This window comes from Nilaparvata lugens, chromosome X, assembly GCF_014356525.2.
Source record: "Nilaparvata lugens isolate BPH chromosome X, ASM1435652v1, whole genome shotgun sequence".
Lineage (NCBI taxonomy): Eukaryota > Metazoa > Arthropoda > Insecta > Hemiptera > Delphacidae > Nilaparvata > Nilaparvata lugens.
In genome coordinates, this window is record NC_052518.1 from 65516739 (window position 1) to 65533322 (window position 16584).

General features: G+C 30.8%; 1 protein-coding gene across 1 annotated transcript in view; it reads left to right on the forward strand.

Annotated features, from left to right (window-relative positions):
- Positions 1-16584, forward strand: part of LOC111049065 — a 56045-nt gene that overhangs the window by 26639 nt on the left and 12822 nt on the right. Inside the window, exons 2-4 of the mRNA XM_022335067.2 lie at positions 3250-4213; positions 6583-6791; positions 14111-14257. Coding sequence (XP_022190759.1) covers positions 4071-4213; positions 6583-6791; positions 14111-14257 — 499 coding nt within the window. The 5' untranslated portion in view covers positions 3250-4070. The remainder of the gene's footprint in view (positions 1-3249; positions 4214-6582; positions 6792-14110; positions 14258-16584) is intronic.

A 16584-nucleotide genomic window follows, 5' to 3' on the forward strand; every position in this document is an offset into this window, starting at 1 on the left:
TCTATTTTTTCCAAATTTAATAGAGTGGATTAACCAGTACTTCAGCAGCCTAGGTATCACATATTCTGGGAATGTCTATCCATACAAAATTAATGTTATAAGTATACGATTTAAAGATCAAACTCTTCCTCGAGATTAAAGTAATCGTCATGGTTTTTCTAAATTTTCAACCTTCTTTCAGAAACCTATCAATAGTTTAGCTGAAACGCTATGAAAATTGCAACTTTCTTATTGGCTTTAGTGATTGGTTGAATTCTCTTTTACTCTACTCCTATTGGCTCTAACTGTGATGTCGAAATAGATACTCTCTCATAGTTATCTTTTGATTGGTTCAATTGTCTCTTATTCAATTATTACAATTGACTGTTGCCATGGCAACCAAATTGCTTCTGTCCCATTGGTTAGTTTGTAATTGGTCTAATTCTCTCTAACTCAACTCACTGGCTTTCGCTATGATGACAAAATGAGCACTCTCTCATTGGCTAGATTGTGATTAATTAAATCCTCTCTCACACAAATTCATTTATTTTAAAAACATCAAGTTGTTCTTTATTAGTTATAAGAATTTATTACTTAATAAATTCTTACTTACTACTAAATAAATTATTACTTACTTAGTACGGTAATAGATATTGCAAGGTTAAATGTAATATATTTAAGGTCGAATCATTATGAGCTATCAATAGTCAATCTGAAATCAAATGTACTCAAGACGACTGGAGTGAAGCCTCAACAAGATTGCTTGTTGAAATTTTAGTGACATTAGAAAAGCTTGACCAAAATGCTCCCATACAATACAACCAATGATGACGACTGGTTAAGGCTGTGCAAAGGCTAAAAATGAACTTTTTACTCTTGATATTTTCCAAAGTTTTACGATTTGTATATCATCAAGCTATTAAAATGAAAAAGTTTTCTTAGAAAAACATTTTTTTCTGATCATTACTTTTTGAGATATGAGCGCCTAAAGTTTGAATTTTTGGTCATCCCATTTTGTAATTAGGTACATGGAGTATTTTCAAGTTACCGGTTATTACTGTTATTACTTACTGCTTTATGTAATCTCATGAATTAGCACTCGCCCGCTATAATAACCACCATCATACAATTAGTAAACAAATATTAATCATATTTTATTCAGATGATATATTTCAATGCTAATGCATCTTATCAGCGAGTATTAGTCACAATTCCTTTTACTAGAGCTCCTAACTGTGAACGAATTATGCTTAAACATAGAACAACCAATGCTAGTTTATAATTTTAATACGGTAGGTAAACAAGTATTATTCCTTACATGCTCTGTTCCAAAATGTGCGTCAATTGCAGACAAATTATGTTTGTTTCAGCATGTTAACTTTATCTTCCTTGAATTCTAATTCAAATTCTTATATAAGTCCTGAAGCCTTTTCCCAAACTGTGCTCCGACTGACAAATAATGTTCAATTCTGCAAATAGTATTATTGTTTGCCAAGAAATTAATTTTTCGAAAATGTTATCAAAATTCTTAAGAAACTCAGTTTCTGATTAATCCTGTTGTTTCTACACTTATAATTGACTTGATTTTGTGCATATATATATATATATATATATATTATATATATATATATATATATATATATATATTATTCTAGAATAAGAAGGAGAAAAATATACATTTCTAACCAGTTTACTTCCTTTAAGTCTGGTTTTCAATAGTAGAGTTAGTGGTAGAGTTCCCTGGGCAAGTACTAACTTTCTTGTGAACTCTCCCAATGAAAACGTTCATGGTAGAGTACTAGTTTTTAGTAGAGTAGAGTGTGATAGCACCATGGGATAGTACTCAACCACTTGCTTCCCCCCACCACCGCTTCTCACTCTACTCTACCACTACTATGCTAATGAAAACAGTCTTGAGGTAGTAGAGCAGACTATCAAGTTTGAGAAGAATAATTCTAACAATTATTGCTATTTATCAAAAATTGAATTTGAAATTTATTTGTCAGATAATTTTACAGACATATCTACAATTACAAAATAATAACAGTAATAAAGTTAACTAAAGTACAAAATTTTTGAAGTATACAGTACAATAAAATTAACAAGATTATCTGATAATATTAATCAAAGTAGTAATAGAAAATTTTTATAGTAAAAAAGTATTAATTTATTAAAAAAGTATTAACATTTTAAGGTCAGTTCTGTTCACTAGACAATACACTTTACCTACTATTCTCAAATTGTAGTGAAAACAGTTGCTCGACCAAGTAAGTAGAGTATAATTAGTTAGGTAGAGTTGGTATGCGAGTTACTCGACCACTAACTACTAGTATAGTGAAAACCAGGCTTTATAGATAGACCTATATTGTTATTAGTTTCATATTTTATACTGTTTTTATTTCATACTTTTAGTTCCTCTAAATTATCAATGTGGTCATCTTTCCGACAGCATCGGGAACGGTAAACCGAAAACTTTTATACATACAGTAATATGACCATTTTTATACCTTTGTGAAGTTTTACATTCTACATTTTTTTCTAGAAAAACTTTTTTCTCCTTATTTACAGTCTGCTTTTAATTTGTATTTGGAATTTTGTTAATCAAACTAGAAATAGAGAATTACAGATATTGTTAGTCATTAGATGAGAAAACTACATAGAATAATTATATTTCTAAAATGTATTTTTTCCATTCTAATCCGTGTGTATTAGTAATCAGTTTATATTCTATCTTCACTGCTAGTTTAATAATTATCTACATCTACTTCAGCACTAACACCCAAGCTATACTCACACAACACATAAAACTTATGAATAAAAATATCTTATTTTTATAAAACACTGTATACTAGAAATCGTAGATAAAATAGTGTATGCAACGGTTTTATTCGGTCTACAAAGCACTACTGAGATATAAAATACTAACGCTCGCTTCACTCGCTCATGTTTTTTAACTTGCATCTCACTTGTGCTTTAAGACTCTCATTATAGAACTGTTGCATAAACTACTATTTTCAAAAAAGCATTCAACGCCTTTACTATGTTTAGTATAATAGAATATCGTATATTTCATTTTTAGTAAATAATTTAGTTTACCTCAAGTGATATCAATATTTTTGCGCAGTGAATGTATATTATTTCATGATAAAGTGAATGGAATGATATTATTTTATTAGAAATCGTGTATACTGACTTATTGTGTGTATCCTCTGTTAGAGCGTTTTTGAACTCAATATTTGTTCATAATTTTCTCTTTCTTTTTTGTTGCAGGTGTGTGCTACTACAGATGCTTGCCAACATTCAAAGAAAGATGAAAGAAATTATATTATTTTAAAAATAATTTGTAGTTACCCATGTGCTCCCTGACAAAAAAATAATTTTGTTTCAAAATTTAACTCCTTATAAAATCTTTTTAAAAATTAATACAATTTCTCCCATCAAGATCAACTTTGAGATCATACTATCCTTATTCTTCCGTTACCTTCAAGGATCGTAAATCAAATTTTTCGAAATTTTTATAGATAATATATTATTTTTTAGCCATCTTAAAGATACATTTTTTACTCGATTGTAAATAATAGTCATTTTTTATTTTATTTGAAAATTTAATATTCAAATTGCTTAATCCTAATACTATATTGTAAGAATAATAATTGAAATAATTTTGCTTATTAAATAATAATTGATTTGCATATATTCATTGCTCGTTAGCCTCGCTTTAATTCTTGATTAAAAAAATCATCATTGTTGATATATTTCTTGCCAGTTTATTTCCTTTTTAAGCCCATATTTTCATTTTTTATACTGTTTTTATTCCATACTTTTATACATTATTTGACAATTTTTATACCCTTGAAAAATTTTTCTAAAAGAAAAAACAATTATTTTCAGTCTGGTTTTTATTTTAATTTGAAACTTTGCTCATCCATTCATGATTTACATAATTATACTTGATAGTTCTAAAAACATCAACTTTTTATCAACTCATATTAATACAAGCCGTGGATAAACTGTTCAATTAGGTGGGTAGGTTTTCAATCATTACTGCTGACAGCATAAATACACATAATTTAAGAAATCTATGATTAAAAATGGCGGCAATTGTTGATTCACGTTCTTTGGATAGTGACATTTCGTATTGTCGCACATCTAGCAGTCTGCATAGCTACTCTTCAGCCATTTCTACAAATACAACCGATAATGAACGTCTTACGCCCAGGACATTTCTTGAGAGGTATAACCACATTTTGTATTAGCACTTTTTTCATGTTTTCTCTAAAAATGTTAAAGCTAACTGTAGGTAGTTTGAGTTGGATATAACATTATTTGCCTAACTCAATGACAAGAATGTGCTTTTTACAATTTTGTAATATTCTTTTTATTTTGGTGATTGTAAATCCTGTCTTGAATCGTGGTTATTCAGTCCATTCAACTTTTCTTCTTCAATGAGATAATTTAATTAAAATTATTCTTCAAGCATTAAAAGTATTCTTGAAGCATGTTTTTTAATTGATGATTCACATTATGTTTACTAACTAATCATGGATTAGACAATTCTAAGGTCCAGTTGATCTAAAATCCATTTATATTCAACCACCGTAATATGATGCTATCACATTTTCTTATTCGGTTATTGTTTCGATAAGATAACTTGATGATGGCGGGTATATATGTTTGAATTTCTGTCCATCTGGCTGTGATAGTATCAGAAATAACAGCTTCATTTATCATGATACCATGAAAAATATAATATTATTCTCGAATACAATTTTATTGTCTCCGTTGATAATAAATATGAATCTGATTTGAATGTGTGAATTCATTAAAATCCACTATAATTTTGTGTTACATTCTTTTGTGTTGCTTCAGGCTCACAACTTTAGCTCACTGCTTCACTGATATGCCAACTACCGTTTTTATATAAATAATATATATTTCTTCTTAGGAGTCATAACCACACCTAACCCCATTCCTCAAAACTGTATCTTGATTTTTTATATTGATTGAAATAAGAATATTTTTAAGCACCAATAAATGCATTTCTAATTACCAGTACCTGATCATTAGTATTTTTTTTCTTTAGAAATTGGGATGTAATAGAATGTTAATACAATATAAATATAATGATAAAGTACGATGGTTTTCCTATTGACTTCTCAGAATAATAAAAAATCAAATATTTCAAAAACTCTTCAATGAAATTGATTATTTCAGAAACCTGTCGTGTGACAAAAATTGAATTTAGAGAAAACTAAATAAAATTATGATTTTCAAGTAAGTGGTTCCCATAGAGGGAGCTGTAATATTTCATCTTAACGTTTATACATACTTTTTGAGAAAGTTTCACTGAAAAAAATTATTATGTCGGATGCAGTAGGAAGATTTTTATTTTGAATTTGCACTTGATGAGTTTCTGCACTTTCATAAATATTTTACAATTTAATAAATAAATTTTGAAAGAAATTTCCAAAGTTTATCAGTAGAATTACCGACATTATAACTTAGAAACTGAAATGAAACATTTTTTGAAAGAATTAAAGTGAAAAATATGCCTACAAAAATTAAATTTCTCAATTGTATATAGGATATGACCCAACTCCTGTTGTTTGAATAGCATTACAGCAATGAATCTTGCCAGTTTTATTCATGCACCTAACGAAGTACATTAAGCAAAATTGAGAAGCCAACTTATTTTATGACTTTTTTCATTTGACAGATCTCTGAAATAATCGATTCAATTACCTTGGTATATATTAGTTTCTTTGAATCTTTGTGATAATAATTAATCACTCAGACATATGGTTGCATAACATATAAAATCAAAACTTGAAGACTTGCATTCTCAGTAATTCACAAACTTGTGGTTGAATATACCTTGACAATTATATTATTATAAAACTAAGAATTTTTATACATAACACCAGTATTCGTATTTTGTAATCGTTTGTTCCTTGATTTTTGGCTTCTATATCAACCTATCGAAATTTAGAAAACAATTTTTTATCAGTTATTTAGTCTTGTGAAAATTGTTGATGTGATAAACATTTTTATCCTCCCCACATTGGACAATGGATATGAACTAAATTTAGGAAGAGAAGAAGTTTTGGGCTAGCAAAAGTTCTGACCTAATGAATGAATATTTATAAATATAAATATATTATTGAACTAGTATTACGGTATTATTGTTGACATGACATAATTGTTGAAATGTTGTAATTTTAGATAAATAAAGTTATTCTATTCTATTTGTGGATTGAGAAAAGAGGGGACTCTTATTAGCTCAACTTCACCCACAGCACTTGTAATCTGTAAAGTTTAAAAATGAATACATTTCATGTATGTATTTATCTATGTATATTTTCATTTCTATTCTATTTAGTGGAATATCCGGCTCATATTGCTTCAACTTCGCGCTTGTAATCACTTCCAATCTGTAAGGTTTTTAAAATAAAGGCATTCAGTGTATTTGTATCTATCTATCTTCTCTATTCTATTTAGTGGAAAATGCGTCTCTTTTTGCATCAACAGCACTTGTAATATGCAAGGTGTGAAAATAAATACATTTATCTAGTGGATGGTTTGATGCGAGTGATTTGTGGGCAGGTACTCTCTTCCCCGAGTGGTGAAGATTGTGCCCCAGGAACCAGTGGAGGAAGCTGATAGAGGAGTCGGATCTCTGATGTCTCTGCTCTCGGGAGAACTGCTCATGTATCAGCAGTACAGAAGCGGGAAGGTTGAGGCGAGTAGCCTCACTAAATCCAAGACCGGAGAGCGTGTTGTGACATCGGTCGTCATACCCGATACTTACCAAGGTCAGCTGCTTTATTGACACACCAATTATTGCGCTTCTTTACGCTCCATCTTCCATAACCCCCACAAACTCTGATTGATTCTCGATTGTCCCCACTAAGTGAGTCCGGTCTCACAAGATCTGATGTCAAACGATCAAAAAATAAACTGTAAAAGTGATGTATGATACATAATGTATTTAATCAATCAATCAATGCGTTTCATAAACAAAAATGCATGTTCAAAAATTACTTACTTGCTTATTAATTGATATCTATATAAGTTAATCATTTTAATATTAACTAGTTGGAATTTTTCATAATCTACTTCTTACTCTTGAAATCGTGATTCTTGGATTCTTCTCACTTGGATACATGAGTACATAAATATAGCTAACATACTATAACGTACTAAACGTACATACTATAACATACATATACATACATAATATTTCTAAAATATTTGAGAGAGCAATGAGTAATAGACTTATGGAGCACCTGACTAAATACAATTTGATTGACGAGGAACAGCATGGTTTTCAGCGAAAAAATCAGTAATGACAGCAGCGGTCAGTAGTATTGAATGAATTATTGAGCAGATTGACACAGGTCGTCGTACAGCATCAATTCTGATGGACCTAACCAAAGCTTTCGAGTCGGTGTCTCATAGTATACTGCTTCAGAAGCTGCATTCATGTGGGGTGACTGGTAGACATCAGCAGTGGATGCGATCCTAAATTTCCAATAGAACGCAATATGTGACAGTGATCAGTAATAGGATCAATAATAGATTTGAAGTCGTCAAATCGGAACTAAGAAGGGTGACTCAAGGTGTTCTACAAGGGTCTATTTCAGGCCCTATCCTCTTCATCCTTCCTTTAGTTTTGTTGCGAAACTCACATGTGCAGATGTGTATATATGCTGACGATACCACACTGAATGTGGCTGGTGATTCAGAGGAAGAGCTTGAGGAGCGCGCTAATATAGCTCTGCTTCAGATTCTCAAATTCTTCAAGGATCATTGTCTGAGACTGAATACAACTAAATGTGAGGCCATAAAGTTCTCAGCTGGAGTTTGCGAGAGTGAGGAGACTGACTTCGCCGTTGATGGTCAATTGATTCAGGAAACCTCAAAGTCAAAGTTCCTGGGATTGACAATATACCAACAACAATTGTCTTGGAATTTCCACGTGGATGGTGTATTGAAGAAGATGAACTCTGGCCTCTATTCACTCAGGGTGTTGTCCAATTATTGCAGCCAGACAACACTGAGAACCATCTACTTCGCCAACATTCATTCTCGTCATCTGTCATTTGGAATAGGTCTCTATGGAGGAACATCTCTTGGAAACTTGAAAAAATTATTTATATTACAGGAAAAAAGCAGTTAGAATAATCTTAAGGTTAGATTTCAAACAGTCTGTACGAGAGAAATTTAAAAGCCTCAACATCTTGACCGTCTATGGACTCTATATAATGGAATGTATTCTGACTCTGAAATTCAAAAATGAAGGATATGTCAATCATCAATATCATACCCGCTCAAGAATAACGTATCCACTTCAACAACATAGGAGGCAATTCTTTGAAAAACGCCCCTCCTACATGAGAGCTAAGTTTTTCAATCGGTTGCCAATCAATATCAGAGAGAAGGATGGTGCAGATTTTAAGAAAGGATTGAAAAAATATTTAATTTCAATCAGTCCATATTCTATACAAGACTTCCTCAACTGATTATTGTGAATTATTATTTATATTGTGACACTATTTATATCGTATGAATGCAATGATGAATAAATAACTATTTGATTGATTGATTGATAGCCTATTATGATAAAGCTGACATCATCAAGCCGTATACCTCTATCATTATTACCAAAAACCAAACTTTAAAGAAGCCGTTTTTCCTCTCCCAATGTCATTTTACTAATGAGTGATTTTGTTCAAATGAATAAATAAATCAATAAAATAGTTGAATGAAAATTATTTTACTTGACTTTGAAATTAAGTTTATATTTCAAAGTACAGTACAAATAATTTGGCCTACTCTGAACTCTGTCATATTAAAGGCTAATAACTTGATATTGATAAGTTATATATAATAAATAATATATAATTAATAATATTAAATTATAATATAATATTAAATTATATATTTAATAATATATAATTTATTAAATTTATCTTATACTTTCCTTCTTACTCTTGAATCTAGGTCATATTTATAATAATAAAAACTATAATGTATTGTCAACTGATTTTAATCGGAAACACATATGTATAATGCTATTCTTACTCTTTGTATAATCTACAAATTAATATACATTGAACATTTGCAAATAAATAATTCCTAATGGAATGATTTACTACTCCTACTTTTGCCTTGTGTTAGCTAATTTATGAAAGAGAATCGCGGTTCTATCTGGGTCCCTTTCATCCATAAATAAGCTTTACACAGAACGCCTCCTCGCTTTGACAACTCATGAACAGTAATTATTATTGTTCATAATTAAAAGCTCATATGCAAGATTATTCTATGTAGGAGACAAGATTAATTTGATTAAACGAAGTTTAGTATAGTTTTGTTACAATCTATTTTCCCAAAATTTGATATATTAAACTCTTAAACGCTGTATAGTGATTTATATATAAGAAGACTACAGTTCCCTCTTAAATTTATTCATGTCAGCTAAGGTCCGCATTTCAAGCGGTAATTTATTGTATAGTTTTGCCTCCAAATAGGTTGGCATCTTTATGTTTTGTTGTATGGCTAGTCTATTTTCCTTCGTGTGTTATAGTTATATGAATCAGCATGTTTCTTATGTTTGGAAATGCTTCTGTGTGTGAAAATCATGAGTTGTACATATAAACTGATGGCAATGTTCAAGTCTACAAACGCCTCCCTACACGAATCATTGAACCCAAGACCAGCCAGGTAGCGGATTTCTCTTTCTTGAAGCTTAATTTTTCAAATATCCTTTGGAAATGTATATTTGCACAATCATCGCACAACTCAATACCATATGACCCATGTGAATAAAATAAGGCAAAATACACCGTTCTTGAAACTGATAAGGGTACCAATTTCACCATATTCCTCAGCACAATAAACCTCTGCTCACTCTATTATTTATCAATTTTTCGATGTGCAAATCCCTTGAAAATTTTTAATATATCTCTTGACCGAGTAAATTAGCAGTATCTGTATTTTCCACAGGATCACAGCCAATGTATAACTTAGGTTCTATATGATTATGTCTGAGTCTGAAATTTCTGAGTCGAATTTTCTTCGAGTTTGCTGTGGGGGAAAGAGAATTGAAATATTGAGCTAAACTTTTGGATAATTAATTACATTTTTTCTCAAGTTCTTCTAAATTTCAATCGGAAAAAATTGAGGAGGTGTCATCTGCATATAATGTGGGTTTATTTTATGGAACTGCAAAGTGTAAACACGAATCTGGACGGCAGGATAAACCTCCACCAAATATGTAAGCAATATGTGCCTACACCGAGTATGTAAAGGTGGGGAAATGAAAACAAGAAATGATCGTACTGGTTTTCGATAATTAGAACAAAACAATAAATTATTAGTACAAAATTAGAATTATAATTATAAATTATGAAATAACAATAAATATATGAATATTTCAAGGGCTACTCGCTTGGCTGCTAGTGAAGATTAAATTTGTGGTGATTATGGAAAATTTAAAACAATGACTCAGTAGTCACCTACCTTTATGATAATGGATTATTGAATAGAATTGGATTGGAACAGATTAACAATGGAAAAACTTAGACCGTTACTATTACCGAAATTTTTTGATGGAAAAGATGAAGAATTTGACATTGATGATTTTTTCAACTATTTTGAAAAGGTTGCCTTAGCGAACGGTTGGGATGAAAAAGATAATTTATTATACTTGCGGTTTTGTTTGAAAGGAAGTGCTGAGAAATATTTTGACGTTATTGAGAATGATTTGACTCGACAGGACAAATTTGAATATATGCCAGTGAAAGAAAAATTGGTTAATTTCTATCGATCTCCTCTCAAATTGTGGAAACTAGAAAAGGAATTAGATACTTGTAGCATGGAATTTGAAGAAGATGGTAGAGATTTTGTAGCACGAGTCTTATCCCTATGTAGAAAAGTAGATTCGAATATGCATGAATCTCGGATTATCAGGATAATTTTAAGAGGTTTGTCTTCAAATATATTTGAAAGAATTATAATGTTATCAAATAGTACTATTGTAGAATTGTATAAAAATATTGAGAAATATGAATTATCATGTCAGTATTTGAATGAGTGGAAATTTGGACAGGTGCAAGTAATTGATGATATTATGGAACCAGAATTTGAAGAACTATTGGAAATCGGAAATGAGTTTGAAAATGAAATGAGAATTGTTTAGAAAATGCTATTATCTGTGATGATTTTGATTCTTGTAATTATTATGTTTCAAATGAAGTGGATGTATATTGTCATGTTAGTAACTTCGAGATTGAAAATGGGTTGGATGAAGTTCTTATTTGTAATGATTGTGATTTGAATGAGGAAGATATAATTTACAAAGAGGATAAAGATAGGGAAATGATTAAGGAAGAGTTATCAGAATTATCGGAAAGTGATTTGGATTTCTCTTTTACGATTGATAACAGGCCGTTTGAACATTTTGTGAACTCTGGTATGCGTAATGATTGTGAATCTAGACTGTTTTTACAGTCCCGTAAGGTTCAAACTCAACTATTTCACCCATAATTTCACTGAAATAAAAACATATATTTAATAATGAAAAATGCAACCACAAAAATTGAATCTTCAATAAGGTAACCGAAAAAGTCCAAATTTTAAAAGCTGGATTAAAAACCCTTTGAGCCTCCACCAATTATGTAAAGGTGGGGAAATGAAAAACAATGGCGCCTCCACCAATTATGTAAACACGAATCTGGACGGCAGGATAAACCTCCACCAAATATGTAAGCAATATGTGCCTACACCGAGTATGTAAAGGTGGGGAAATGAAAACAAGAAATGATCGTACTGGTTTTCGATAATTAGAACAAAACAATAAATTATTAGTACAAAATTATAATTATAATTATAAATTATGAAATAACAATAAATATATGAATATTTCAAGGGCTACTCGCTTGGCTGCTAGTGAAGATTAAATTTGTGGTGATTATGGAAAATTTAAAACAATGACTCAGTAGTCACCTACCTTTATGATAATGGCCCCCAATTTGGCATCCACTGGTTAATCGCGACGTTAATTATTAATGAAAAATAAATAAAAAAACTGATCTAATGAAGTGGGTTCAGATCCCTTCTTATTCAATAATACAATTCTCTTTAAACTGCCCGAACTGTGACAGGAAAACTGTATTATAAAACAAGAACAAAATCTATCCCCTTCACCAGAACAGCCGGACTTTTACTCTCAGTCCTAACGAACGAGCTCACACACCACTAGTAAAATTTTGGGTATTAATATATAACTCAGTCAATGCCAAACATGAAGCCATTTCAAATACATATTTTTATCCGTCGCACAAGCGAGCACGTTTGTTATGAAAAACAAAAGAGAAGCTACAATAATTTTGATAACAAGTGAAATAAACAATCTTTCTGTCGATGACAAAACTGTTCAAAGGCAGAAACACCGTTCATTAAACTTTTCGTAAATTAAAACTCTAAAATCCTGATCAATATGAGATAAATATATGAATCATATATATGTCCCATATGACCAGGTGACAAAAGGAACATTATTTATGTACAGAATGAAGACGAGAGATCCCAAAATAGAACCTTTAAGCACTCCTGATGTCTTTTCAACTAGATTTGATGCCACTTAGCTATCATCTCTACGGATGGAAACTTATTGATAACGATCAGTTAGATTTGACTCTACCAGTTTATTTCCTTTACCGCATATCCCTAGACCAATAAACTTTTTCAAAAGTTTTTTGTGATTCATACTTACAGTCAAACCTTTGGAAAGGTCAACCATGACACCTGTTGTATAGTTACCCCTTTGTAGATCATGTATCACACCTTCGAAAACATTTTAAGGGTTGTAATGGTTGACTTATGTTTTACAAAACCATGTTGATTTAGAGATACAGTATAAGATCATTCTCCTTCAAGTATGCTACCATTCTTATGAAGATAATTGTTTCAAATATTTTGAGAGAGCTGTCAATATTGGTATGGGTCTGTAATTGTTTATGTCATGTCTGACTGAATTAATGACACAAAGTCACAAAAAGGTTCACTCTGGCGAATCTCGTCCATAATGATGAGGCAACATTTCATGTTAGCGGTAAAGTCAATCAACATAGTTCGTATATGAGCAGCCGAAAACAGTAGAGCATGAACGAGATACGCCCAAGTGAACTTTTTCTCTACATTTTCACTAACCATGATGTTTGGATCCCACTTTTTTGTGATGTCGTCCGAGCCTCAAAAGTAGGGCAGAAAGAACACGTATAATACACCATCATGCTTCTGTGAGTAATTTGATGTGAAATTGGTTTGTGTGCACCGTTTTTCAAATAAATATGATTGTTTTAAATTAGGATATTCACTTTGAATAACTTTGTTTTTTGAGTGTTCATGCAACAGAAATTTTACAAGTTACCAAGTAAATAATGGTATTATTAAAGTATGCCATTGAGTATATGCCGACGTGATTATTTTAGATGACTTGTATAATTGTAATGAAATTACATTTAATAAGGGCATTTATTTATTTTACTACTGGTATTATAAGCTTGTATTTTAACATGGAAGAGGGCCCTGTTTATTTCTTTCAATTTATATTTACTGTGTTATTGTTATTTTAAGAAACCATATCCATTTTTAACAATACTTGTTGAGATGGTTTTCAGTAATGCATCTTTCTTGAATTAACTGCTCATTTTTGAAATTTGTATTTACTGTGTATTTTGTGTTGTTATATATAGATTCTTTATCCATATAAACAGCTGTGCTAATAGTGAAGTTATGTTTCTTTTCTGGCTCAAAATTTTGCAAAATTACTCAAAAAATTCCAATTTGTTGGGATTTGAGTGAAATATTTTTGTTTTTAAATATCAAAATTTAACATTTTTAGTTTAGTCAGTAGTTTTGAAGTGGAAATTGGACTTTTTGAAGTGAAAAGTGAAATCTAACCTCATTCTTTTTTGTAAAAAGAATCTAACCTCATTTGTAAAAATTTGGGAGAAGACAGTTTTGGGCTATACCTGTTGTTTTCTCCCAATCATATTGTAATTATGATTTGTGATTGTCAATGGAATAAATAAATAAACTTTCAAAATATATGTATGTTTGGTAACAGGATGGTTTTCCGTGGTAACTGAACGTCACCAAGTGAAAGCCAGGTGTTACAACTCAATCCAGAGGCTGGTGTCAGCACGAGTTACCGTTTTTCTCATCATGAGTGAAGTTGTCGGATATACTCAGAACAGTTGTCGAACTAACTCTGGTAAGCAGTCAAATCCACATAATTCTATTATTTTTATTTATTTGAGAAATTTTCTGAAAATTTTATTAATAGTAGACTATGCTATGTTTTCTTGGTGGAATTTATATGATTCATTATAGATATCCATACGTCAAACAAGGAAAGTGTGTCTTTACAAGGAATTCAATTTAAGTGTATTCCCAAGTTTTTTCCACATTTCATGTTCCATTAAAGTCAATATCTATATTATAATAAGAGAGAGTAGGGTTGTGTTTGTTCGTGTTTTCGTTTGTTCGCATCAAAACATGTCAACTTGTGGATTGCATACCGGAAAAACGGGAATGATTTAGATCTCCAAATTTTGAACATAGATTCTAAAAATATCAATCTCGTGCACCTGGAAGCCCAAATTTCAATTCTCCTTCTAGATTTTTCAGAATTAATGTTCAAATTCATCTATGCTACCGTAGGCTACATGAAGATGAAGTTCCATAGCCCAAAGTGTGTTTTTTATGAGCAGGTTATAATGATGTTATAAGACTATCATTTACGAACGTCTATATAGCGCAGCGGTATAACGCTTGCTTACTGAGCGATACTTTCTCGGTTCGAATCCCCGATGCTTCCCATTTTTTTTGTTCTCAATTTTTTCCCTCGAAACGTATTATTATCAATTATTTTTTGAAGGAATTTGTTTTCATTACTATTGAACTTGGATTTTATCAAATAATTATTTTTAATGTAAAATTTTGCCACCAGTACAAATGAATTGGATATAGTCTTCATGCTGTAGGCCTATAATTGAATTTCATAAGAAAAACATGAATAGATCACAATAAAATAAGTAATAATTTATATTATTCAGTTATAATGTACTATCAGAACGAATTCCCAGTGAAACGAGTATTTTAGGTATTTTGTTTGGAATTGGGAAAACAAAAGGCTGCCTGATTCGAATTGAGGAGGATCCTAATCGAACTAAAATTTATTGATGTATTGGAAAAATCAATATGATTCTGTGAGGTTTTCAAGTATTATGTATTCTTCAGTTTTCTATACTATAATAAAGGAAAGAACTGGCTTATACACGTAAGGAATAGGGAATTATGTTTGACGCACCATCACGTCTGAAATATACTCAACTGATTAATTTGAAATTTTGCATATAGATTCTTCATTAACCGAGGATGGTTATAGGCCTATTTTCAAATTTCTAATTTTTTATTACGTCAAGTTTTCATTTTGCAGTTTTAAAATAGACCCTTGCGAAGCACGGGTTACCTACTAGTTAATAATAATTTAAGTTAATAACAAATAGAAGTAATGTTTTTTAGTCCAATAACTCGAATATTAATGATAACAAGCCAATATAATAGCAATGTCAATATTTATTTTTAAAGTTTTTAATGGTTTGTCAAGTGCAATTTTCCCATTTTAATATGCTTAAATTAGTTGTAATAATAGCACTAGTGATTTTCTATAATAGTAAAACAATCAATAGGACTAATTATTAGTCCTATTAGAATATTATTCAGAGTGTTTCCGAACTCCCTACTAATATTCTAGTGCATTGTTCCTAAGTTCAAAACACATTTCAATATAATTTTCAAACTGTCTGTCACTCACACAAACGCCATTTTGCTTCTTTCATTTGCCTTTTTTGCCAAATTATGGCTGAACATATATAAGTGAAACTTTTCACAATAATTTATGACGACAAGGCAGAGCTACAAAAAGATTATGACATCTTTTCAAATTCATAAAACAAAACGGCGGCCGTTTAAAATGTTATTTCTTGAATAACCAAAAAACCGTTGTTTTAATAAAGAAATAACTATAAATGCTTTTAGTTTAATTACAAATCGATTGACACCTCATTTTTCAAGATACGGACGGAGATATGGCAGCTTTAGTGATAGGATACCTACCTTTAGAGGGTTATGTAACGTTTTATTATTGCTTGAAATAATCTAAAATCGCTTACGAATAGCATGCAAAGCCGATTGAGATTGTTGCATTATTGAGGCAGATTTTATCAGTATGCCTTGGCACGCACTGCAACAAACCTCCAGCGGTCGCCTATCTCTAAAGCTGCCATATCTCACTTAATATTCGTTCAATCCTAAAACATGAGGTGTCAATCGATTTCTTATTAACTTTACTAAAAAAATTATAGTAATTCTTTGTAAAATCAACGGTTTTTTGGTTATTCAATATTTTGATTTATGAATTTGAAATATTTTCATCAATTTTTGTCGCTCTGCCTAATCACTTTCGTATGTACAGCCGTTATTTAGAAAATCATGGTAAGTAAAAAACAAAATTGCGGCTGTGTGAGTAACTAAGGA